Source organism: Plectropomus leopardus, chromosome 3 (assembly GCF_026936395.1).
Source record: "Plectropomus leopardus strain MGB_pleo_1.0 chromosome 3, ASM2693639v1, whole genome shotgun sequence".
In the NCBI taxonomy this organism is placed as follows: Eukaryota; Metazoa; Chordata; class Actinopteri; order Perciformes; family Serranidae; genus Plectropomus; species Plectropomus leopardus.
This window is the reverse complement of record NC_142178.1, coordinates 25773396-25798297: the sequence shown is the minus strand read 5'-3', so window position 1 is coordinate 25798297 and position 24902 is coordinate 25773396. Positions and strand designations below refer to the sequence as shown.

Sequence of the window (24902 nt, the reverse complement as noted above, 5' to 3'; positions counted from 1 at the left end):
AAATACAAATAAAAAAACCAAAAATACTGTGAGGGAAGATAATATGTGGCATGATGTGTTTTCCTTTTCTTATTTTTGTATTAATTTGTTCTATTATTTGTAATGCAGTAAAACAACTAACTGAATCATTCTGAGTGACAGAAAACTGATGCGAGAGAAGCAGTCAGTTCACACACTGCAGGCAATTAGTTCAGTCACAGTTTTTGGTTTATGACATGACAATATTTTACTGATGAGTCACACTTCGGTAATCAGAAAAATGCCAACTTGCAGTAATGTGCTGCAGAAAAGGCCTTTTTTTCTTGAATGTACAGAAAGTTTTGAACATGCGCAGTAATCTTAAACACATATGAACTCCAAAAGTCCAGGGATTTATTAGTTAATTATCATGTATTAATGTGCATAGACTTGAACAACTTGTTGTTGCATTACTCTACTACTACAGTAGGTGGTGAGATGCACCTTTCAAGCTGGTTTGTGGTTCGCTGTAAAAGAAGAAGAATACTTCAGTCTCTGCCTGTCCTGTCACATGCAGGATGGATGCAATCAACTAGCGTTATTTAATTTGCGGGATAAATGTACAACAATCAGGCCCTCTGTGGATATTTATTAGCCTGATATTTCATAAGCAGTGACGTCAGGTAAGACTTATTTTGTTTACCGATCGCGTGGACCTGTTAAAACTCTCCTAGCGTAAATGCTACAAGCTAAACTGAATTAACCTTGGTTGAGTTATTGTTATGGTTAGTTAGTTGTCAGCCCATTCATGATCGAGCTGTAAAATAACAAGTATACCGATTTTTTAGTTAATCGTGATATCACCGTTAAATAGCAAACTTTCATGATTTATCTAAGTCAGCTTTACACGGTTCGCTGTTCACGGAACTAACGTGTTGTTAGTCGGCACTAACATTAGCCACCGAGCTAAGAGCAAACTATAACCTCAGCAAAAGTCAACGCGACATATGTTCAGATTGCGTAATCCTCACAGACCATATGTTTCAGTTATTGTGGAACTGTTGGAATAAATACAGTTTACTTTTAAGTGTCTATTAGGATGTGTTTTGATGAATAAAGATATGCATATATGACTGTAGCGTTAGTTTGGTAAAAATGATATTTAATCTGCACTTTAACCCTCAGAAACCTAAGCAAATTGATTTGCTTTCTTGGGAAAAAAACCAAACAAAAAAACAAAACAAGTGAAGGCAATGAGCGACTTAAAAAAAGACATGGCTCCGAATTAGCAAAATTAGTTGTAAAAAAAAGAGACAAAAAAAAAATATCTAAAAAAAAAGTTTAAAAAATGGGCATATATATGTGTTTGTGTGTGTGTATAATTCTAATAATTATTCATATAGTTTTCTGGACCTTTTTTTTTTAGTGTTTTCCTTTTAAAATGATAACTTTCACGTCTTTTTCTTGTTACCTTATACTCATTTCTTGCACTGGGTAGGACTTTTCTTGCCTAGTTGCTCACTGCCCATATTTTCAAAAGAAATGGAACAATTTTGCTCTGGTTTTAAAGGGTTTAACAGCTTCTGAAGGGCGCCTGAAAGCGGCACAAGAAAACTAATGTCAATCAAGGTTTCAAAGGGTTAACATAAAAACATTCTTATAGATTTCATTAGGAGCAATTACATTTTGCAGTCAGTCATTAAGTACAGGCAAGCAGGTAAAAAAAAACAACTAAATGTATAGAGACAACAATGCACAACATGGCCAGTACTGTAAACAGTTAATGCAAGGCTGCATTGGAGAGAATGCTGGAAAACCTATTGTACTGACAATATAACGAGTACGTATCAATGGAGAGGTTATTTTACTCATCTGTTGATAGAAAACATTGCAGCAGGAGTGGGAGATGTGAATACAACCCTCTGTCATGGTGTGAATGATTTTATAATTTGATATGGAGATGAAGAAAATGTACCAACATAACAATTGAGAAACATTTTATGGATAAATTAATTAGACAAAACTGACTGGCAAAACCAGCAAAAAAGATAATACCAAAGGAAGTTACATAATCAAAATGAGGCAAATCATATTAAAATCTAATACTGCTATTAAGCAGTCCTGCTCATTGATGTACTGAGAGATACAGATAGCTACCACAGTAAAACAGGATGTCAACATTTATATGGTTAATTATTAAACATTATGAACTCCAATAATAATAATAATGTCAAATAATTTTCTCTTTATAAAATATCTTTGTACATGTCAATGCAATATGTGAAAATCAAATCATGTTAATAATGTCTACAGTCTGTTGTACCTATGGCTTACTAATGGTTGATTGATTTGATTTTGATTTGATTCTTATGTGTGTGTCATGCACACATCCCAACCCTCATGGATTTACAAGACACCATAATAATATTGTTGCAGTGATCAATCCAGAATGCACATTATCGTACAGCTCAGTTCCCAAACAAAATACTCTGACTTAAACAAAACTCAGATTTTTTCATGTTCATCCACACAAAATAAAACCAAAAACATAAATGGTCATTTTTCTGAAAGGTTCAACTGTTAAGTCTTCACCATCAGTACAATTAAATAATAAAAAAACTCATTCTCAATTTCTTCAGTGTTACAAAACAAAATGTGGCCTATTACCGGTCTGTAAGGCTAATGGTAATGTTTCTGAGCAGAAATTTCTACATATGGATGTTTGTCTTTGGTTTAAATTAGACTTAAGTTACATACTGTTGCTATTCTGTGTAAGACTGTAAGTGAATGTTTTTTTTTGTTTCTTCTCCTGTGCAGGACTGTGCCAGACTTTGGATGGAGTCAGCACCCAAGTTTTCATTGTCTTGTGTAGTCGCAGCCAGGAACCGCAGGGTTCGGGATTCAGGCCACCCTGTTCAACAGCAAGAGAAGAATGGTCAAGTATTTCTGTAACAGCGCAGACATCAGGAGTACGTGGGACCACGTTGTCTCTGCTTTTTGGCAGAGGTACCCAAACCCATTCAGGTACTCAGTATTTTGTAAAGTCAACACAACCCAATCTCGATGTCCGTGGTTCAGAGCCTGAAATGAAAACAAGAACCAACAATTATACTTGCTGAACTTAGTCAAGTTTTGAGTGACATGAGTGAGTGAGTTTGTTGTTTTTAGTAAAAATTTTAAATCAGTTATGATGGATTAGTAACAAAATAAAAATTTAACTTGATATTCGGATGATAAAGGACATCGTTATGATTCAAATATTATTGAAAACCATTTTGCATTTCCAAATTCTCAACTCTCTAGAGGGCTGCTGGGATGAAGCAAAGTTACTGAGTGTTTGTAGACCTGCAGGAATCTTGTTATTGCATTTAGTTAGCGTGGGTGGAGTGTGTCACGGGTTCAGCGTGACTTTAAAATTTGATAAAATCTGATAAAATCTACTGAGGAGTTGTGCGGACCCAAAACAGCATGCAGACAGTAGTTATGCTTTTGAACAAATTGATAAATGGTTAGGTTAAAAGCAAAGTTAAACCTAGTTAAAATAACTTAAAATGAGTCCAGGTACTCAGACCATGCAAAATGTCTCGGTATTAAAGGTCTCTCAGGCACGTGGCGTCTTCATCTGTCTCTGCCTCCTCTTTATATCAGGCGTTAACATAGCATGACATCAACTTTAACTGAAAAGGGTGAGCCAAAATAATTTGAATTCAAAAACAAATCAAATATTAACACTAATAAAGCAAATATAATGAAGGGAAATAATTCATTAAAATAAGCAAACTGGGCAAGCAAAAAAGTCTAGCAACTAAACACTATAACCAAACAAATCAAATAATCATACAAATAAATCAATACTCAAAACTGAAGGAACAAAACACACAAAAAGGGCTCTTTCTTTATTTAGAAAGTTATTTAGTTTTTGTCAGTCTCTGATCCAGTCAGTATTATCGTCTCTTCACGTTTAAACATTTATGACCATCAAATATAAAAGAGGGACCTAACTGGAGCAGGAGTGAGGCGTGCATTCACCCCTCCGCTTTCCCACGAAGCGTGTTCGTGTCTTTGCAGCGGCGTGCGTCTGCGTCGAGCCTGCGTCCCTCTCTCTTGCGAGCTGTCCTCCTTCCTCCCGGGCTCTGCAGGACTCTGGACCCGTCACAGGCTGGCGTCTTCCCTTTCTCCTCCATGTGTCGTCGGTACTCCTCTTAGCACGCGCAGACCCCACACACTTGTGCCTCATTAGCTGTGGGGAGGGAGGTAGAAGCACAGCGCACCCATCAGCACCGGCTGCACCCAGCGAACACTTCGCAAACACAGGAAGTTCCCACAACCACACAGCGCCGCCACCAAGACCAGACCGCACAGACATTCCCTCATGCACACACTAGTGTTGTAGTCAAGACCAAGACTTGGCTGAGACCTGAGTGTGCTGAGACTGAAGACTAAGACTGTGTGTGTGTGTGTGTGTGTGTGTGTGTGTGTGTGTGTGTGTGTGTGTGTGTGTGTGTGTGTGTGTGTGTGTGTGTGTGTGTGTGAGAGAACAATTCTCCTCTGAGTTCTATGATGGGTGGCAGCCGTTATTGGTGACAAAAAAAGCAAGCTACAAGTGACTTGGCTGGATTTAAAGAAGGGAGTAACAAATAAATCCTTTGTGGTTTCAACTGGTCTAGATTAAAAATCTGGAATCCGCTACGTCCGAGACCGAGACAAGACCAAGTCAATGTTCATTCAATTCCAAAACGAGACCAAGACCCTCAAAGTGACCGATCTAATCGAACACTAGCTCACTCATACCACATCACCCTGTGACAAGTGCATTGCAGAAACCTTGGAAACAGTTTAGGTGAACCGTGTGCACACAACTGAAAAGAGCCCTCAGCCACGATTAAGACAGAGAACTGAGAATCACAACGGAGAAGTAAAACTAAGTTTGGCATTTTCATAACTGTCAGATCACTCTGACTCGACCTAAAAACATCAGAATCTCGTTCTATAAAATCTCACAAACATCACACAGGCATTTTGTGCAGAAAACAATGCACCAGGACCCCAAAAAACATGTTTTCTCTTTAAAAGTGGAGCATAGTTTTAAACAGAACTGAAATTAATCATAAACTGATTTTTAACCTGAAAGTTAAAGAAGTTCACATTTTTACCAAGTCTGTCTAAAACACACAGGCAGAAAACAACACAAAACAAAACAACAACTACAGACTTTGTCCCTAATCACACACATTGGGGGAATGGATCTCTTACAGGAAGCAATAACGGTTTCATTGTGGACCGCTTACAAATACAGACTTAAAGTGAATTGTTATCCTGTCCTTTACCAGTGACCATCTCGCTGACATGGCTGTGTTTTTGTACCCATCAGCACTCATGTTCTCACAGAGGACGTTGTGTACCGGGAGGTGACTGCGGATAACCGGCTCCTCTCCAGACGCCTCCTGATGAAGACCAATCGGCTGCCTCGCTGGGCAGAGCACATCTTCCCCTCTGGCATGGCTCGCTCTGTGTACATCATCGAGGACTCCATCGTGGACCCCGTCAACAGGAGCCTGACCACCTACACCTGGAACCTGAACCACACGACTCTCATGGTGAGGCGTCTGACTCTCTGTGGCTTGTTGCCTTTAGGTTCACGTTTCCTTTTCTTAGTATTGAACCTTTTTTTGCTGGAAATTTCCCATAAGTCTTTGAAAAAAGTGAAAATCAATAAATTTGTCAAGTTGTCATCCACCAGTGGGTCTCATTGGCCTTATGCACACAGCTCGCACTACTAAGCTAAATCTGTGACATTCGCTTGATTGGAGCATTTTTTTGGCTATAATCATTATTTTTATAGTAATGTATCACATGATAACGTGAATACAATGAGTCAATATGAAAGGCGTTTCTCAAAGTGATCTACAGAGAATCATCACCTGAAGCTGCAGCTTCCTTTGGCTATGCGGAGCTTTATATTGAGTTTCAGTTCATTGTTCAGCTGTCTGAGCCGCAGCTTTACTGTCCTTGTTTACTCACTGTTCTCATAGCATCGTTTTCACTGAACATGTACATCACTTACTTCGCACCAAAAGGCGGACAGACACAGTTAGCGATGAGCTGGGGAAAAAAGAAGCACAGCAGCAAAAAGTCTATTACATGATATTTATCTCACGAGTTGGTTAGGACTAATCTAATAGAGAGTTAATATTTGTCTGAAAAATGACTCCAAGTGAATGATAATTCGAATACCTTACAGTAGATCTTATACTGTATACAGGCATAGAGAAATATAATAAAAATAAGTATGCAAGAAAAAAGTGCATTATGCTGCAGTATATAACAGAATATATACATTTAAAAGCAGAAAAATACGCCTTGCTACAGGTGTGCTGAATATAAACTCAGAGCGTAATGAGTAAAATTAAATAAGAGTTTTGAACAGACAAATTTATTGCAGTGTATGGACCAATTGAATTATTGCACAAATTAAGTAGAGACTAGAGGGCATCAATTCCGGTGTTGCAACTGTATATGCAACTGCACACTAAGAAGTTCATTATTTCTACTTAAAAGTTGGCGACATCTTACCACAAACAACAGCTGTACAGTGTATTGAATTCTTATGAAAACTGATTCATACAAGAATCAAGATTATTCATCCGCATTTCCAAAATAAATTCATAAATTAAAAAAACAAACCTCTTGTTCATCATCAGTGTTGCAGTTTTCTCATTTGATGTTTGCAGAGTAGAAAATACTGAACTCTGTGCAGACAGGTGTAGCTGGTAACTGCAGGAGTGTAAAAGAAATATTAATTTAAGCAGACTGATCTTCAAAGGAGGCAAGTGTTTGAACAGTTCAGATGCAATAATCTCCCAGGAAAGAAGAACCTTGACATGACCCGGACGTCATGTGGCTTTGAGGTGTGCCATGTTCACACTCTCCCTGCTGCACACTATCTGCTCATGCAGGATGGATCACGCTACTGGTGTTTTAATCTGCAGCAGTATGAAACAAAATTGGAAGTTCAACTAACTGGTCGCATTAAATTAACTGTCTGAATAAAGCATCCAAATTACACTGGAAAAACATGTAATATGCTGTACTCAGTGGTTTGTTATATTAAAATGAACTCTCATATTAAACCTAAACCTAACAAAGACACTTACAAGTCAATTCGGTTTGTAATGTCCACAAATGTCATGAAGCGTGATCATGAAGGAAAAGTATATTAATTTGTTTTAAGCATGTGTTTTCATTATAGTTCAGCTCTCAAGTGCCTGTTTGTCAAAGCTGTTCATAAAATACATTCATTTGTCTCGTTTGCTGCTGTTCCTGCTCTGCCTGATCAACTGTTCGACAGCCTGGCCCTTTATCTTATTTGCTGTCACTTTTCTCTTCCTTCATGTTAGTCGGTTGAGGAGCGTTGTATTTTCCGAGACTCGGCGGAGCAGCCAGCCACCACCCAGCTGAAACGGGAGGCATGGATATCTTCAAATGTTTACGGCTTCTCCAGACCTATTCAGGTACTTTTACCCTTTTTGTTCAATTACCAATTCTTAAATCAACATGTTAAACTATTCTGATTGTATCTGATATCTTCAAAATTATCTCTTTTATTCTGTCTTTTTTTTATTACTATTATAATTATTATGTGACCCCAGTCTGCCAGTTGGTGGTGATGTAATTAATGCCCAAAGAAACGTGATTTTGAAAATGCAACGACCCTGATATTATAACTGCGATTGACTTGAAATTCAGCACAGATATCCAGCTCAATGGGGTTCCCAGGAGGTCCTTTAAAAACACTGAATTTAGGATTCTTAAAATCATCAACAGCATTACATTTTGTTGACAAAGTATTAAATTTACTGGTTCCTGGTGTTATGGCGCCCTCTAGCAGACATCAGCAGGAACTACAAGCAGAGCTGCAGACACACTGAAATATATTCCTAATTTAGAAGCCTTATATTGTTTTTTAATTGAGTTCAAGCCATGCAGGGTCAGAAACCTATCGAATTTGTGCCCCTTTGACTAATTGGTCACATGGTGGTGCTGTAATTACGACCCCAGGTCACACCCCTCACACCATACGTCTAACTGACTTGAAATTTGGCAAAAAAATCCAGCTGAATGTGCTCTACAAAAAATAATATGACATCAGATTTTTGCATTTTTTGTCTATAAACACCAATGTTGGTATATAGCATTGCTGGACATAGATACACATTTCTATTATAAATGAACAAGATCAGTCAAAAATTGTGGCTGCTATCCATCAAAGTCTTTACAATGGGTGGAGCTTAGCAATAAATTGGCCATAACTCATTAACAATTTGACCTACCAAAGCATTTTGATCCTGACCCAAAGTGGGCTCCCCAAACAACAAAAATGTGTACCTCAGTAAGTAGAGGATAGAATTTCACTAAATTTGGTGCACATGCTCTGGCCTATTAAGCATTTAAGCTGTTATGCCTTTGTTTAATTTGCTGTGAGCCGGAACGTTCTGCAGACATGAAACTTGGCGCCGTAGTTTGATTGGTAGGTCATAGTATGGGCAGTAGAGGCGTGGAGGCCTGTGTGCAAACGCCAGAATAAAGAAATGGAAGATTTGAGGGGAGAAGTGGAAACGATGCCAAAAACATATGAAATGTGTTGTTTTTAGATGTGGAAGATGCCAGGCTTGCTTTGATATCCCCAGAGAAAAGGAGAGAGGACTGTAAAGCTCAGTGTTGTTTTTTTAAACGTCACCCCCTTGTAAAGCCATTTCCTGTTCTGACTTTTCCCAGGAGTTTGGATTGGCCCGATTCAAGAGCAACCAGGTGAAGGCCATGAAAGGGCTGGAATACGCTTTGACCAACTTACAGGGTACGTACACTTCACCAGCAGAAACGGGAGAAAAGTGCAAGGGAAGGAGAAGATGGAAACAAAACAGTTTATTTTTAACTGTCGCTATTTGTGGAGAGGAGAGACTCAGACGAGAAGTAGGGCTTCATTTTTTTCAAAACAGGCTGCGACACATTGTGCACTATTTATATTACCCATTTATTTATACATTATCTGTACATTGCATGTATGGCTCAACATCCTCATCGTGTGTTTTCATGAATGCGGTAAAAATAAAAGCTGAAATAACTCGCCCCAGACATTCAGATGTTTACCCAAATGTTTTGCAAAAATTCTCAAATAGGAAAGTTGTAAGCATTGCCTACCCCTACACCATATGTTTGTCTCAGAAACAGGTTAATTTCAGCAGTTATTGTTGCTCAGAAATACCATGTGACTACAGAGGGATATGAAACCATGGCAACTACAGTGACAAACAGCCTGAATTTAGGTTTAGACCAAAACAATTTAGGCAGTCAGTGTTGCATAAACAAAAAACTGTAGAGCAGGCAGTGTGACAGGCACATAAAAAGGCCTGAGAGACGAATGGGGGAAATGCATCAATAACCTGACATTACATTATTAAAGGTGCTGTCTGTAAAATACGGGACTTCAGTAACTAGTGGCACCTGTAGAAAACTGCACCATTTGCAAATGTGTGTTCTCCGTCACAACAAGGGAGGAATGTGTGTGTGTGTGTGTGTGTGTGTGTGTGTATGAGTACTAGATTTGCAGGAGAAATTAAAACCGAAAATTGCTCATGAAGATCCCTCCACTTCTAAATAGCAATCATATTAAAAACAAGAAAAAAAGATAAAACCATAGATTGCATAATTGATCAAAGTTTCAAGACTAAGTAGTAACACAAAATTGATAGAAATGCCAATATTCCAAGTTCGATTACATTTAAATGATCGGAGAGATGAATTTAAATCACAGGGCGCTGTTAGTGGAGAAATGCAGCGCCTTGTTTGGCAGCGGAGCCTGACGAGTGAGTGTTGTGCTACAAAGTGTGTGTTGTGCTGATGCAGCGTACTGTTGTCTGAAAGGACATTGTTATGATTCTGTCCCACTGCCCCTTTGTTGATGGCACTGCAGGGATTGGGATCAGGCTGAGCGTTGTGGTAAGTATGTTAGCGGTGGGGCATCCATCTGCCAGCCCAGGCCTTGCCCAGGGTTGTCACATGATGCCACATAACAGCGTCACACTGTAGGCTGTGTAGCGGAGGTAGTGACAGTCTCCCTTTGTGTGTTCTGTGTGCAGATACACACCGAATGTGTCTGGAAAAGTTGGAGTAAAAGTGACCGAGAAGTTGATTTAGCGTTGGTGTAGATGTAGACTGTGTTTAGTTTAGTTGACCCCCAGATAAAAAGTGAACCCTAGTCGTGACCTTTTTATTTGACAAAAAATAGTGCCAGTGTTTCTTTTTTCCCCAGATTCGACAATGAATATTTCTTCCAGCAAACAAACAGGTCATCAAGTATTAATTCTACCCACTGCAGTAAGAATTGTGCTTGTGATTGACATTGTGGTGTCTTTTTGTTTTTGTTATTTAAAAATCATCTTTAACTTTTTAGTTACAGTCTAAATTCTATTTGAATAAGACAAAAAGTCTAAACCTAGTACAGCTGCACAGCGTATGAGATGACCGAGGGCTTTGAAAACAGGAAGTGGCAGTATTTACTCAGTAACAGAAAGTACTTTGCCCTGCTGTTGCTGTCCAGGCCAAAAATCACTGTAAATACATGTTAAAATGAAGAATAGTACTCACAGTTACGCAGCAGAACGTACCTGCTTTCTCTGGTCGGGGATGTACATCCCTGTGTGATCGGGAGCGAAGTCCTGCCAGTAAAAATAGTTTGTTAAATGAGCTATGGGCACCGATTAATCGGTCAAATTGATAAATGGTCGTCCTGTAGTTACGGGTTGTTACTAAGGTCTGTGCACCCATTCCGACATTTCAGTGTGTAATATTCAGTAATGTTACCCATTAATTTTAGGGCTTGTGTGTCATAAAGGCTGTTTTAAAACAAATTGATGAGGGTCTTTTTCTTGAACTGTAACTGCCAGTAAGATAATTTGCTAATTCCACCCTGGTTTTATGCAAACGTTTCAGTGGCTATAGAAAATGAGCCAAACAAAGTTGCCATTCGACTGATGATAGCAATGTGCTTTCCTACGCTGTGACGAGTGTGTTGATGAAGTAATTAGTTGTAGCATTTCACTCATGTAACAGCTAGCTAGCTAGTTTGGTAATTCCACCATCCTAATATGCTTCGCTGGTTACGGCAAACGAGGAATAATAGAGGACTGTCAGCACTTGTTCATTTTGGAGGAGCAACGGTCAGTGGGGAAACTCAAACACTTACATTGTCACTAACACAGTCACATTTATAGGGCTGGCCTCACTCGCTGCAGTCCATCCAAAAATTTTATAATAAGAATATGCTCCCTCTGCACATATCAATATTTAGATTTTAATATATTTATCAGTATGCCACATACATGTAGAATAAAATAAACACTGCAAAAGTGTTTACTTTATTCTTTATTATATAATGTCAGAATGCAAACTCAGAAGGCACATCCTGTGTATTTGTTCTTGTGTTTTACATTTAATGCAGATTTTAAGATTTGGGGATTTGGAGAATAAAAAAAATCACATGTATGTTGCACAGTAGATGCAAATATTTGTGACTTTAAAAATAGTGTCAATTACTGCAGTTTGCCATTGCATGGCAGTATAGTCACTGATAAGTGATAGAGATCAGGGAGGTACTCAGTGTTGCTGCTGTAACCACTGTAAAATCATAATTTCTGGTTGTTCTGATGTTTTTATGCAGTTCTTAACTGTCCAGTTTGGGGAAAAAACTCCTGATTGATTGGACAGAGTAGAGAGTGTGAGGGAAAGCTTTAATGTAATGCAGACTGCATGCAGTGCTCCTGGGTCTGTGTGACTCTACCTGTAGCTGATCTGGACGGTGAACTAGATTAGATTAACTTGACTGTACACAATTCTTACCTCACAAGTCCACATCCAGTATTTTTAACAATTCGCTCAGCAGATTTCTGATCTCTTGCAATGAATACATTTAGTTCATTCAGTTAATTAGCATTGCTGCTTGTGATAACAGCTGGAAAGGCCCTGAGTAAAAGCTGATGCAAAACTATGAAATGAGTTCACTGAAGTTTTCAGAGAAACTGGTGCTCATAATTACCCTGTCCTGTAATTAAACTTTCTGAATTACAGTACAGGTGATTTTTAAAGGAACATCTCTTCTTGTAACAGTCGTGTATTAACATTTACCACATAGAGCTGAATGCACTTCAGTCTGTAGTGCTAGTATTCACTGCTAAAGTCAATAACTCAGTGATAATTCGACCAAATGATTGGAAAAGTATCACAGTTTATATACACTTCTATCTTAATCTAGTTACAACCATCATACAATGAATCAACTAGCAGTCCCTCCAGGATTACGACATTTTTTGGGCGATATCTGTGGTCTAAAATGCTTGATTTCACGACAGCTTCCCTAAAAGATTGCAGTGCATGTTGCAGTGTTTTAGACTTTTTTTCTTTGCAATGACATTGCAGGAGCAAGTAAAAATGGCAAAAGGTGTCATGATATGTTTTTTGTATAATTCATTAAAAATCAAAAGCCACTTCTGGGCTTTTAAATTTCATTGGGGTATACAGTATATGATGGTTATACCCCTCGCCCCCATCTAAGTTGTTAATCGTCTAGTTAGGTAGTCCCAATGTTGCAGTTGACTCACCAACTCTCTAGTCCGAGTCGAGGCACCAGTGTTTCGAGGGTGGGTCACCAAAGAGGAGTCCAAGTCCCGAGTCATCATGATGCCCCTTGAAAGAGCTGATGTACAAACAAAACAAAAATGACACAGCTGTCACCATTCCACATGGAGACTGATTAAAATTACACTTTTATTCTTTATATTACCGTCTATTATATAAACACCATGACAGTAACATAATTAAAACCCTAATGCCCCTAGGGACCTTCCAGAGTCTACTTTTGGTTAACCGATTGTGTTTAAGATGTGTATTTTTTGTTCAAGTGTTTTGTTTAAAGCAATCTTACTCATGGATTTAACTTGAACTGCACTTATTAGTTGTCCATAGTTCAAACCATGGCACCTTTATGAAATTACATTTTTAAAATACTTTTTTCTACCATATGACAATGATTTGAGTTCCAGGGCTGAGAGACAATGTTTTAAATAACGCTGTTAACAACATGTGACATTATAGAAATAAAAAATCATAATGATGAGTCCACACAACTTATGAATTGTTAACACCAAAGCAATATAATAAAAATGTCCTCCCGCGAGGTCTGACTGCCAGCTTCCTCTGTCTGTCCACTGCAGAAAGTCCGATAGCAAGAAAGCACGTGGCTACTTAATATGCACGTTATTCTGCATATCGAGTAGCCACGTGCTTTCTTGCTCTCTGGGTTAAAGCTTTTATGGTCGAGGCTCTTTTGGCTCGCGAGCTAACGAAAGCATTTCGTTTATTTTTCTGGGTGCGGCGGTGACAGGTGTCTGTTCAAGTCAAGTGTGCATTTGCAAATAAAACATATAGTTGTGCTGTGTCCGTGAAGGGACATTTCAGGATCCCAGGCGCATCTCACAAATGTGGACATTTATAGCCGGGGCGCGCGCGACATGAACTCGCATGCAGGTGGAGGAGTACACACATATCCCGCCACTGCAGGAAACTTACTGCTACAGACTTAATATGAATCCATGTATTATGCCATTTTTTAAGACCTATTACACATTATAGGTCGTCTGAGTCTTCGTCCAACTTACGAGTCGTACGTGGTCGTGTAGTTCAGAGTGTCAGCAATCATCAACTCTGGTTTGGTCGACTTTTAATCGACCTAGTTCGTGGTGAAATATGCCGTTTTTGCATGGGCGCAAACAGACACCATGAGATATGATCAAATGGCTGCATTTTACTCACGGTTTCTGATGAATCCGGGTTCTTCGGGTTCTTCTGATTACAGGATGTTTGGAGAGTTTCTGTGTGATGCTCAACTGATTTGTCAGATTGTGGCGTTCAAAGGAGAAAAGATAACAAAAAATAAACATTTCCCATAAAACAGGCCTTGGTGAAACTAAGTTCAAATCATTTTGTTAAAAATTGAATTTATCAAACAGTAAAACTGAGATTTAACCAAAATAACACGGCGGTTGAAGACTGCGTCTTCTTCAGCTAATTTCACACACCTGTCTTTAATGAGGGCACCCCGAGAGTTCAGGTGACGCATTCAAGTTACCCTTCAAAAAATGGGAAATTATAAGGGCTCGCAAAAAAATGGCTTTTACAGCGCAGTTTACAGCTACGTTTCTAATCGCCATGTCTTTAAGCTCAGGTGACCTCTGGTGATGCGTGCTGTGCACCACATACAAATAGATGAGTACAAGAAGGAGTTTATTTTTAATACTGTGAGAATTTCTAAATACCCTGGTATACTGTGGTACCAACCAAGCTTAGTAATTTGAGGAAAATAAAAACCTAAAACACACTTAAAACTGTCAAAAAACTGGCAAGCAGACCATGAGAATGCTGAGATTTTTCTGCAATTGTAAAAATACCTCAAAGTGAATCTGAACTTTGGTGCTTTCATACAAGCAGTGAATTTAGTCACCTTTCACTTTCAGCAGAGTTATTGGGGCCCCTGCGTGACACAAACAGCAAATCAACCATACAGATAAATCAGCTAAACTTTACTGAGCAAAAGGAAATATGTAAAAATCTGCAGCCTGTCCGTCACCTCTCAGCCATTCTAATTTTAAAAGGTGTTGACACGGCTCCACTAAAACACGCATGACATGATTTTTGTCATTGTTGTCAATACAGTAAAAGCCAATTTTCACCATTTGGTATGTTTTTATTGTTTCATAGCTAACACTTTTGTTTGCTTTTTGGCAACTATAAATTGCAAAGATACCCTCCCTCCAATTATTGTCCAAACATGAAGAGCTTTCTGCCTCTGTCAGCGTGCAGCCATCCTCCCAGGAAAAACGCATATCTGCTGCTTTGTCTGAAGGAAGCAGCTCGTCTCTGCTCTCTTTCCGTCTCTCTTAAGGGAAGCTGCTCCGCTGTGTTGTGATTGTGGTTGTTGTCCTTCTCATGTGAGATACTTAAAGTCTGAGGGTTCAGAGTCAGGTCAGGCACAAACGGACCATGCAGCCAGTGTGAGGCAGTTCATAGCAGCAGTACAAATGCTGGTGTGCTCAAAGGCTTTTTTAAGAAGCATTTTCTCATTTAAGAGGAAGTCTGTGATAATTTTGATTTATCACCTTTCCATCATGCATGTCATCAGGAAAAGCCTCTTTCAGGAATTTAACTGCTTACATAAATGTGATGATAACGACTCAACATGTTGGCCTAATGCATGAATAAGCATGTAAAAGTCTTAAAAAGCAATCTTACTCGGTCGGACCTGGTAACATTTCGGTAAAACTTTCAACACAGCACAAGTCTGAATCATATGTCATCACTTTTTTCACATTACATTTCATTTATTTATTTTTTTAGAACCAGTTAAAGAAAATATATAAATGATTATACAAACAAGCAGATAGACAAAAAAAAAGTATTGACAGACAATGAAAACATAAAGCAAAAGAAATCAAAGACACAATGACTTAGTTTACATTTGAAAAGGAGTGAGACGTAAAAATTTATTTAATCCCACCCCTTCTGCATAAGACATTGAATTTTAATTAATCACTTCTTGATTTATTTAAACATATACTCTAATTAACTAAACAATATTCATACACCCACATACCCAAAAAAGTTATTATTTACAGAAAGAAAGGGGGAAAAAAAGATAAACTAGGAAAATAAACAGTAACCCTTATAGACACCTGGTGACACCTTCATCCCTGTACCTCATGAAAATCATGTTTTAGTACATATTTTTAAACTGGTTAATTAAGATCAGGGCCAAGAGCAGGTGCCAAACCTTTTGCTCCCGCTGGGCTTTTTTCTGTGAATTTTCTGTCCTGTCTTCACAAAGCCGTATAAGTCTGAACAAAAAGGCGTTACTTTTAGAACATGATGTATATTCCATGTCTGAAAAAGGCTGAAGAAAACATTTTGTCCTGTCCTCTCTCTCTCTCTCTCTCTCTCTCTCTCTCTGGACGCTCTGTGGACTCTCACAGGAGAGACGCCCCAGCGGCTGCTCAGGGACACAGTGAAGGACGCATCAGAAAAGGCCAAAGAGGCAGCCAAGAGCCTGGCTTCTGCTGCTGCTGTCCCACAGAAACCCCAGCAGTACGTCTGACAGGACAGTGACATGACCTCAACGCGATGCCTTTTGATCGTCTCGATCGTCTCAACTGGACTGAAGTTTTCTGAGATCTTGCTGATCTCTTTCTTCTTTCAAATGAAGCAGCCTGTCTCCTCTACGGTTTGACTTCTATCTTTTTCTGTCTCTGTCCTCAGCTCTCTGTCTTTGTTAAATCTCAGGTCCTGAGCCTTTTGTCTGAAACATTTTGCCTTTGTGGAAACATTCAGATTGTGACCAGCAGCACCCTTTAATGCTGTAACTACGTCAGGTATGAATGCACATGTCCATCTTTTGCCATATATGTATTCATCAGAGTATCTATTTTGGTATTTTGAATATTTATTATATTTTCATGCAAAATGATAAATAATTTCACCACTTTAAGACATGCATCAGCTGTTGTAACACTGAGATATTATTGTGCTTTTGGCACTGGTCCGGCCGTAAGTTCACATTAGACTACATCACAATGCTGTTGCTGTGTATTTTCAAATTAACATACACAAGGAAGGACGGGGATCCTGATTTGATGGTTGCACGCAGCAGATATTTTTCAGTCAATCTATAATGACAATTTCCTCATGATTTCTTCCTTATTTGACATTTTCTAGATTTTAGACTGAACTCAAACACATCAGCACACAGTGCGTTACAGGTCTCGGCACACAGCGTATTCTGTGATAGTGCGTACATTAATTAAAAGAAATGGTGTAAATGCTACTGGTGAGTCACTGCCAGAACGGCCTGTGCTGAAGCTTTGATAATCACAAGATACCAAAGTGACTTCTGTGGAAAAAAAATCAGACTGAGCAAAGTTCTCACAGCTCTGCGCTGATTTACTCTGTAATGTGATTAGCCTTTAACTGTATGCCTGAGGTGCGATAGTGAAAATATTTTAGATTTCAGTCTGCCTGTTGATATGAAGCTTAAGCTGTGATTAAGATGATATATTATTGTAAAGATTTCATTGATTGCATTCCTTTTTAGGTGGATTTTTTTTTTTTCTGCTCTGACACTTGAATAATAGTTAAAAAATAATATTTATTATATATATTCTTGTGATGTATTTTGAAGAATCATTTAGCATTAAGCATATTTGTAGATTTATTTTAACCAGGTAATAAGGTTTGTAAAAACAAAATCCATTGGACTTTTGATTGAAGAAGGTAATATTTTTTGTCAACATTTTTGAAAACACTTTCAACCAAACCTGCAAGTTAAAGTCCAGAAATTAAAGTCTCTTGTTTTCTCATTTAGCTTTAATAAAAATGTGATAAGTTCTGGTTTTATTTTGCCTCTGTGTTGATTTCACCAGTTTTCTGCTGCTGCAGTGACAAAACATGAACTCTGACCTTTAAAAACTAGTTAATATTCCAGACTACAGATCCGTTTCACAGCTGCACAAACCAAACAGGAAGCCCTTTACCATCTGAGCATCTTTATCTGCATATTCCTGCTGCTGCGTTCGGTTAAAGGTTGTCACAGTTGCTGCATTTCCCGCGACAATAAGCAGCTCGTAGTTCCACACAGTGTATCACAAATCATTAAACAGGCAATAACAAGGCTGCAGCATTTTTTTTTTGTATAAAACATTTTAATTATATTACAATGAGAGAATACACAATACCTTCAAGTGTTTGCTAAAATGTAGCCAGCACCAGGTAGTCGTGTACACACGCTCACGCACGCACACACACGCTCACACACACATACACAAAAAAAAAAAAGGAACTTATATAACATCTTCTGAATGCATATTACACATCCACTAAAAAGGAACATATTCACAGGTCTCTGGCACAGAACTCTCCCTACTCAGTATGTCAGCCCAAACAAACTCCCCACCATCCTCCTCTCAGACTATAAATCCCAGCCTGCTCGATCTCTACAGCCTCTAGCTTCTTGTGGATTTAAAGACGATGCTGGTGTGACACCCAGAGCATCACACAGTACATAAAGATGCAAAATAAAGAAAAAAGACAAAAAGGCGGGGGGGAGGGGGGTCCGGAAAGCAGGATGCTGACCTAAAGCCTACAAGTAGTTAAAGCTATTTGTCTGGAATTACATAAAGGAGCTAATCATTCATGGAAGGTTTAAAAAGTGACTACTTATTTGGCAGGAATAATATTTCGTGGAAGTCATTGTGTGGGTTTATATAAGCACAGTTCGTCAGCAGGCTCAGGATGGTGTCTTCTGTTTCTGATCTTTTCTGTGTGCGCAGACTTGACTCTGCCCTCTGAGCAGACTGTCCTTGCTCTGCACTTCACCCTGATTTCATCCCACCTCTCTTTTTCTCCGCCTGCTGACTTCCCCCAACATCACACGGCGGTGCTTTTGTGCTCTTAGAAAACCCGACACGCTGAAGTAAATCTCTGTGCAACAGCAACATGAAAGCAACTATCAAACCTTGTCTGTGCTTGCTCTGATTACTCTTAAATTAGGGCTTTGATCTTAATAGGAGTTCAATGAAGAGCCCCTTCAGCTTCTTGACATTAATGTTTTTACAAATGAAGAGGAGAAGCTGCCTCTGTTGCGGTTTAAAAAATAAGAGCAACTATGACTGATTTTACAGTATTAATGAGTACAATCTCTATGTTTTCCAAGGCACATCATTAAAAGAATTTCCATAAACACTAATCCATCCAGCATTCAAACTAAATGTTACCGCGTCCAGTCAGCTGCTCAAAGCCACTCCGAGTTTGTGCTATGTTCATTTTTCAATGATGGCACTGAATGATTATAATCTCATATCTGGCCCTCATCCCATTCACTCTGTCGCTTTTCTGCCGGGAGGTTCTGTGCAAGAGAAGAACTTTATGCCATTAATATGGTTTCGCTAAGTTGTTCGTTTGACCAACAAACTGAAAAAGGACATTTCTGATACAGTCATGTACAAATCCTTTGACATTAATGTAAACTCTCGATGACAAATAGAAAAAAAAAACAGCTTTCCAAAACAAAAAGATTTTTTTTTGCCCTCCTGCAGTGTATGGAGAGAGTGCAGATAGGAGGTAAAATTCAAAAAAAAAAAATAGAGTTGGTCACCAAAAAAAAAAAAAATAATAAAATAAAAAATGCACCACAGAGTCAAAAGCAAAACCACCTGCTTGTCTTAAAAACCCTGCCCGCCCACCCTCCCTCAGAAAGCACAAGATGGTAATATTGCTGTGTCTCAAGAGGTCCCCTGATCAATGGGTAACACTATTTATTATTTTTTGGGACGGACCACTGGGAGCGCGGAGGATTACACCTTTTTAAGCTGCCATCGATTGGATTATTCTTTTATCGCTCCGCTCCCAGTGACTCCCACTGAACAAACACATAGTCAACAAACAATAATAGTAAAATGACAAAAAAAAGATAAACACGCTTCAAGCCCAGAAGTTTTGAACCCCGTTGGTGACCATTCGGGGCGACTGGAAGCTGCCATGGGAGTTTACCAGTGTGTGGTTTTTTAAATTTTTCCGTGACAGAGGCGGCACTGGCAGACAAGCGGGCATCAAAGAGGGTGGGGAGTGCCTGGACAGGGTGCACGACAACGGCGGCTGCTCAGTAGAGACTAAAGGGGCTTTTTTTTTCATTATGAGGTCTTCTCTTCAAGTGCCCCTTGCTCATGGAAGTGTTTTGGCATGGTAAGGGTTGAAATCAAAGCCCCGCCAGAGGGAGGATGAGAGTACGAAGAGGAGGGGGGGGGGTGACCTGAGTAGGGACCGAGGGTGAGGAGGTGGGAGGAAGAGGAGGGAGGTCGAAGGCTCACCAAGGCACAGAATGACAGCAGGAGAGTCACCCAAGGGAGAGGGGCCAGTGTATCAGCTCCCCTGCCCCCACTCTCCCTTCAACAAGCCTGACCTCATGTCTGTCTGTCTCTCATAGATTTATATATATATTTATATATAGATAGATATACTCAATCTTTTTTGTCTTTTCATTAAAAGAGAACATTTAGGAAAATATAATACAAAATTTAATACAAGAAATATAGACTACACTGGCTAATATCACTCTTAGTGACAAGTAGCTTTTTTTTAATGCAATTTTTTTTTAGTTTTGTTTTGAGTCTTTTTTTTTTTTTTTTTTTGAACAGACCTGTCATGGTGGACCTGCCATTTTTGTTTTTTAAAGTGTTGGGATGCCAAGCTCTAAAGACCACCAGAGGCCTATGGATTATTAAATGGTCAGAGAGCGACAGAAGCGTCTCCTCCGTCAATAGCAACTATTGTGCAAAAGTTAGAGAGAAGTTAGAGATTTCATCTATGTTGATCTTCAGCAGTGCCCAGAAGCTCCGGAAATAAGTAACAGATAGCAGAGAGGAAATAATGATTGTTGTTATAGAAATGAAAAAGTTCAGCTGAATTAGTTTGCTAAAGTTAAAATGAACACCTCTACGGAGAACAAATCATTAGAGCTGGCCCTTTTTTTAAATTTTTTTTTTTGTATTTTTACTCCACATTTACAGGTTTGACTTGTTAATCAGAAAATCTGCGTTAAAGCTGCTCGAAAAAAGTAACAGAGCTGTAGAGAAATGCGAATTCTGGGTGAACGGCCATGTGAGCAAAGAGAAGGGTCCATTAGTGAAAACAAAAAGAAAGGAGAGCTGCCCCTTTTTCTGCAGGTCCAATCTCTGTAAGCACGCACCAGCCGTCTACAGGGTGAGAAGAATAAAGGAAAAAGTCTCCCGTGACACCTCATGGTCCACCCGAATCATTTAAACACTCAAGAGGAAGCACCCGCCTCTTGTATTTATTGCTACATCAATTCGCTACTGAGCAGGAATCACAAGATTTGAATCTTTTAAGGAATAGAGTTTTTAGTTATGAGGCAACTCCTTTTTTCTTTTATTGACATAGTAGTCCATCCACACCATAGGGTGGTATAGTGTAGTGGTCAGTAGTGTGGAGTAGTGGTTAGGCAACCCAACCAGAGGGAGACATCAGGGTTTGAACAGTAACTGTACATCTATATACATTCTTTTCTGCTACAGCTCTGTCACTTTTTCAGTTTGTCTTTGGCCAAAAATCGGCCACGTTTGGGAGTGAAGATGCAACTTTGTGTTCAGACATAGCTACTGAAAAAAATGTCGACTTTTCAGTGACACAGTTGCAGAAGCGTTGCTGCACACAGAAAGAGCACGCTAGCTTTTTTGCCAAGAGTTAGATGGGAAGATTGATACCACTCTCATGCCTGATTGCTTAATATGAAGCTACAGCCGGGTGTTATTTAGCCTAGCTTAGCAAACGGCTCTGCATAAAAGCAAATAAATATATTCCCCAAAATATCAAACTATTACTTTAAATCCTTTAAAACCTGTCCAATTTGAGAAAGATAAAATTATTCAAAAATTAGCAAGAAATTAGTAAAAAGTACAAGAAAATTGCCTAAAATTTGTAAAATAAAACAAAAAAGAAATTAAAATAAAGACAAGGAAATGACTTGGAAAAATAGCTTAAAAACTCTAATAATCTTGTATCATAATATCAAATATGTAATTATGATATTCAGAAATCTAGATATGCTAGCTTTTTTTCTTTTATCCCTAGACATTTTCCCACTGTTTAAAAAAAATGTCTAAATCTACTAATTTCTTGCAATTTGTTGAACATTTCTCACCAAGTTGGTCATTGCTTTCCCCCCCATGTTTTTGAAAGAAATTGCACCAATTTGCTCAGCGTTGAAAGGTTTAAATACTTGTGAAAGACATCCACAAGCAGCACAAAAAAGTGAAGTTGCTCCTGGTTTCAAAGGGTTTAAGCAAACTTCGAGGAACGTGCAGGACATCTGCAATAGCTTCTCCTGTAAATCTCATTGTGCAAAGGAAACGAATGTCTTCCCTTTGCATTCAAGATTTACAGTCTGTATGATGTAAAAACTCTCAATGTTGCAAATATTGCAGAACAAACAGACGTGCTTTACCTTTTACATCACACACTTCTTCGCCTGTGTCTTATTGCCTTCAAAAGTTGGCATGAAGCTTATTTTGTTTTTGACTTCTCTTCAACTGTTCTTTCTCTCTTACAAACACGCGCACTTTTAAAATCCTGATTAACAAGTCAAAGCTGTCCACCACACCACAGAAGTCCCCATTACAACCACAAACTCTGCTCTGCTCTCTATGAGCCTGCGGTAACACTAGGTACGGGGGTAGTGAGGGCAGTGGGAGGGCAGGGCATGTGAGGAGGGGCAGGTTCAGGCAGGATACAGTAGGGTGAGGTAGGGTCAGTGATCGGGGGGAGGGGTCAGGAAGGCTTGAGTGGCATTGCAGCCCCATGTGCTTCCTGGAGAGCTGGGGCCAGGAGAGGAGAAACAGGGTCACCGCCACTGTGGACCGGTCTGATGTAGGTAGTGGGCGGCGCTTGCGATTGGTCGGGGAGGGTATCGGTGATGGGAGGGAAGCATGGGCGAGGAAGCTGGTTGGGAGATGGATGGCCGCGCGGTGTCTTAACAGTGGTGCGGCTGCAGTCTGTGGGAATGTGTGTAGCTGGTGTCACTGGAGCTACTCTGGAGGCTGTAGTGGTCCTCCTCGCCATCGCTGATGCTGTCCACGCTGTCTGCCTCACCAGGAGTGAACTCCATGCCCTCGATGTCCACCTCTGCACGCAGAAAAAGAAAAAATACACAAGGTTATTCTCAGCACTGTTGAAAAACAGAGGAAGCAAAGGGAAACTGTTTATTTCCTCCAAACTGTGGGCATATTTATTAGGGGGCCTGCAGCGCCTGTGGATTAAACCTGGATTTAGGCAACCATTACCTCTCGGCAAACAGGCAGATCTTTGTGCTCCCACAGCTAATCCTCATCCATTGATAAACAACTGCATGTGTGTTTACCTCATCCGGGATTAGTAAACATACCGTAACAGTCCATACTGAGCATTTCAGGGGAGCCTGTGACATCGATGAGCAGCAGATTTCACCTTTAAACTCTGGTTATGTTTGAAAAGATCATAAATATACTGAGAGAAAAAAGTGTTTATGGCTCTTCTCAACGGCCATCACAGAGAGGGGTGACTTGGTCTGGGTATTATTTTCAAAATTATAATTTAAGTATCCTTAAAGTGATGCTGATAGAGTAGACTAGAGTACTCCATCTTAAACCCATAATGTGAATGGCTTTGCGTGTAGTATAGCCATAATTTCGAGAGTTTCAGTGGCATCTCGGCACGCTGAACTGCAAACTCCATTAATGCACCACACTCAACTTCATCACATCCCAGGCTGTACGGGTTGTGGCTGCTGCTGCAGGAGTGTGAGCTCCACGCTGGGTACAGTTCAAGCCCAGAAGTTGTGGGAGTCCACCCATTTGCACAGTGACAGGACTAACCTTACCTAACTATTACTGACAGATTTAACAACAGAGCCAACGTGGAGTTTGATGGGACCATTTGACAACTCAGTGTTGGATGTTTGCTGCTGTTGCTGTGTTAACTCGTGCTAACCTGTTCGAAATAACCATTTGCTTGGATGAGAGCGGCTGCAAAGATGACAGGAACAGAAAGCTTACTGACCTGGAAGGCAGTCACTAAGGTGCAGTATTAGACTCTCAATGCAAAAAGGATAAAATGCAGGTATCATTTGTCTGTAGATGTTCCCAATCTACTTGGCACTAGGTAAATTTGGTTAATACCTTAAAAATTATTAGAAGTATAGAGCACAGAGTACATGATGAATCATTTAAATATGGGGAAAACAGTGCACATTTTCACAGCCTTTCTTGGAAGCTTTTCATAGTGTTGCTCACTAGTAAACATTATTAAAACAGTTGTGCAATGGTTCAAAAGAGAGAAGCTCAAACCCTGCCAACTTTCTGACCTCTGCACACGTGGCCAGTTTCTGCAGAGGTGGGCGTAATAGTGGTTTCAGAAAGAAACAGAAATTGTCCTAATTCTGACATTAGAGAGCTGTGTGGGAATCACACTGGCATCATAAATCTCATGAGATCGGCTGTTGTTGTTAATTAGTATCAGCAGTAGTGGACACAAGTAATGCCCCTGACCTTTAAGCACGGCAGATTACGGTTTGTATTTGCCATTTCGACAGATAAACAAACAAAGCAACAAAGTGCACAAGCACTCAGAAGACCACATGACCAGCATCAGTAGCTGAAGAGATGTGTCAGCTTTCTTTATCTGCACTCCTACATGTTAACCTTTGACCCCAGGGGCATCACCAGCAAACAAGGCTGCGGCTAATCAACGAGTGGCTTTTCACTTGGCTCACAGTGTGACTCAGAGTTTGTTGGTGGACAGCAAGAGGAATGCAAACAGCTCTGTTTGGGTTTACACGTAGATGAGAACACCAATAGTGTTGTGTTGAGAACAGAATATAGCTTCAGTGTGCCCTAAACATCAGTCTGAGCGGTAACTTGGTCGTTGTTTATTTGCATCAAACATGGAGGTGATCTACATTTGATTTACACTGCTGCCATAGTAACATAAAGCTGTGGCCACAACAATGCCTACCTGAGGAAATCCTGCGGGCAGAACAATCTTTATGATCTAGAATTGGCATAAACAAGGCTCTATAGTGAGTTGAACCCTGCTGTAGTGCAGCTGGTTGACTTCTTTTAAAGCCTGCGTACCTTGCTCAGAATCGGTGGAGATGGTGGAGCCCATGCTGTCAGTACGGATACGCTCAACGGATCCTGACACGGAGAGCTGCTCCAGGCGGCGTTTGAGGTAGCGGTGCTCTCTCTGCAGCTGCTCCTTCGTATTTAAAGCCTTCCTGTCCTGCTCCTCCAGCTTCTGCA

The 24902-nt window shown here is 39.7% G+C and overlaps 2 protein-coding genes and 1 long non-coding RNA gene across 6 annotated transcripts in view; 1 reads left to right on the top strand and 2 right to left on the bottom strand.

Annotated features, from left to right (window-relative positions):
* Positions 1-1938: 1938 nt before the first annotated feature.
* On the bottom strand, positions 1939-14080 carry LOC148190003 (uncharacterized). Of its 2 annotated transcripts, XR_015776280.1 has the most exons (8): positions 13822-14080; positions 12612-12706; positions 10623-10673; positions 6643-6732; positions 6023-6060; positions 5361-5534; positions 3961-4198; positions 1939-3039 (listed from the first exon to the last, which is right to left on the bottom strand). It is a non-coding gene; the product is annotated as an uncharacterized LOC148190003 (long non-coding RNA). The 2 variants fall into 2 exon arrangements; XR_015776281.1 differs by lacking the exon at positions 6023-6060.
* Positions 2847-17451, top strand: LOC121941704 (PRELI domain-containing protein 1, mitochondrial-like). Of its 3 annotated transcripts, XR_015776279.1 has the most exons (7): positions 2847-2982; positions 5330-5555; positions 7356-7469; positions 8734-8812; positions 9929-9954; positions 10268-10332; positions 16035-17451. XR_015776279.1 is itself a non-coding variant. In XM_088075957.1 (6 exons), exons 1-6 carry the CDS (start codon positions 2891-2893, stop codon positions 16068-16070), a joined length of 573 nt encoding a protein of 190 aa, XP_087932083.1. In that variant the 5' UTR covers positions 2847-2890; the 3' UTR covers positions 16071-17451. The 3 variants fall into 3 exon arrangements, 2 of the variants coding, with proteins under 2 accessions (XP_087932083.1, XP_042340483.1); XM_088075957.1 differs by lacking the exon at positions 10268-10332; XM_042484549.2 differs by lacking the exons at positions 9929-9954; positions 10268-10332.
* A 283-nt stretch (positions 17452-17734) lies between these two features.
* mxd4 (MAX dimerization protein 4) overlaps positions 17735-24902 on the bottom strand; it is a 31869-nt gene continuing 24701 nt past the window's right edge. Inside the window, exons 5-6 of the mRNA XM_042484243.2 lie at positions 24735-24897; positions 17735-22749 (exon numbers count right to left, since the gene is read on the bottom strand). Of these exons, the coding sequence (XP_042340177.2) occupies positions 22598-22749; positions 24735-24897 (315 nt within the window). The 3' untranslated portion in view covers positions 17735-22597. The remainder of the gene's footprint in view (positions 22750-24734; positions 24898-24902) is intronic.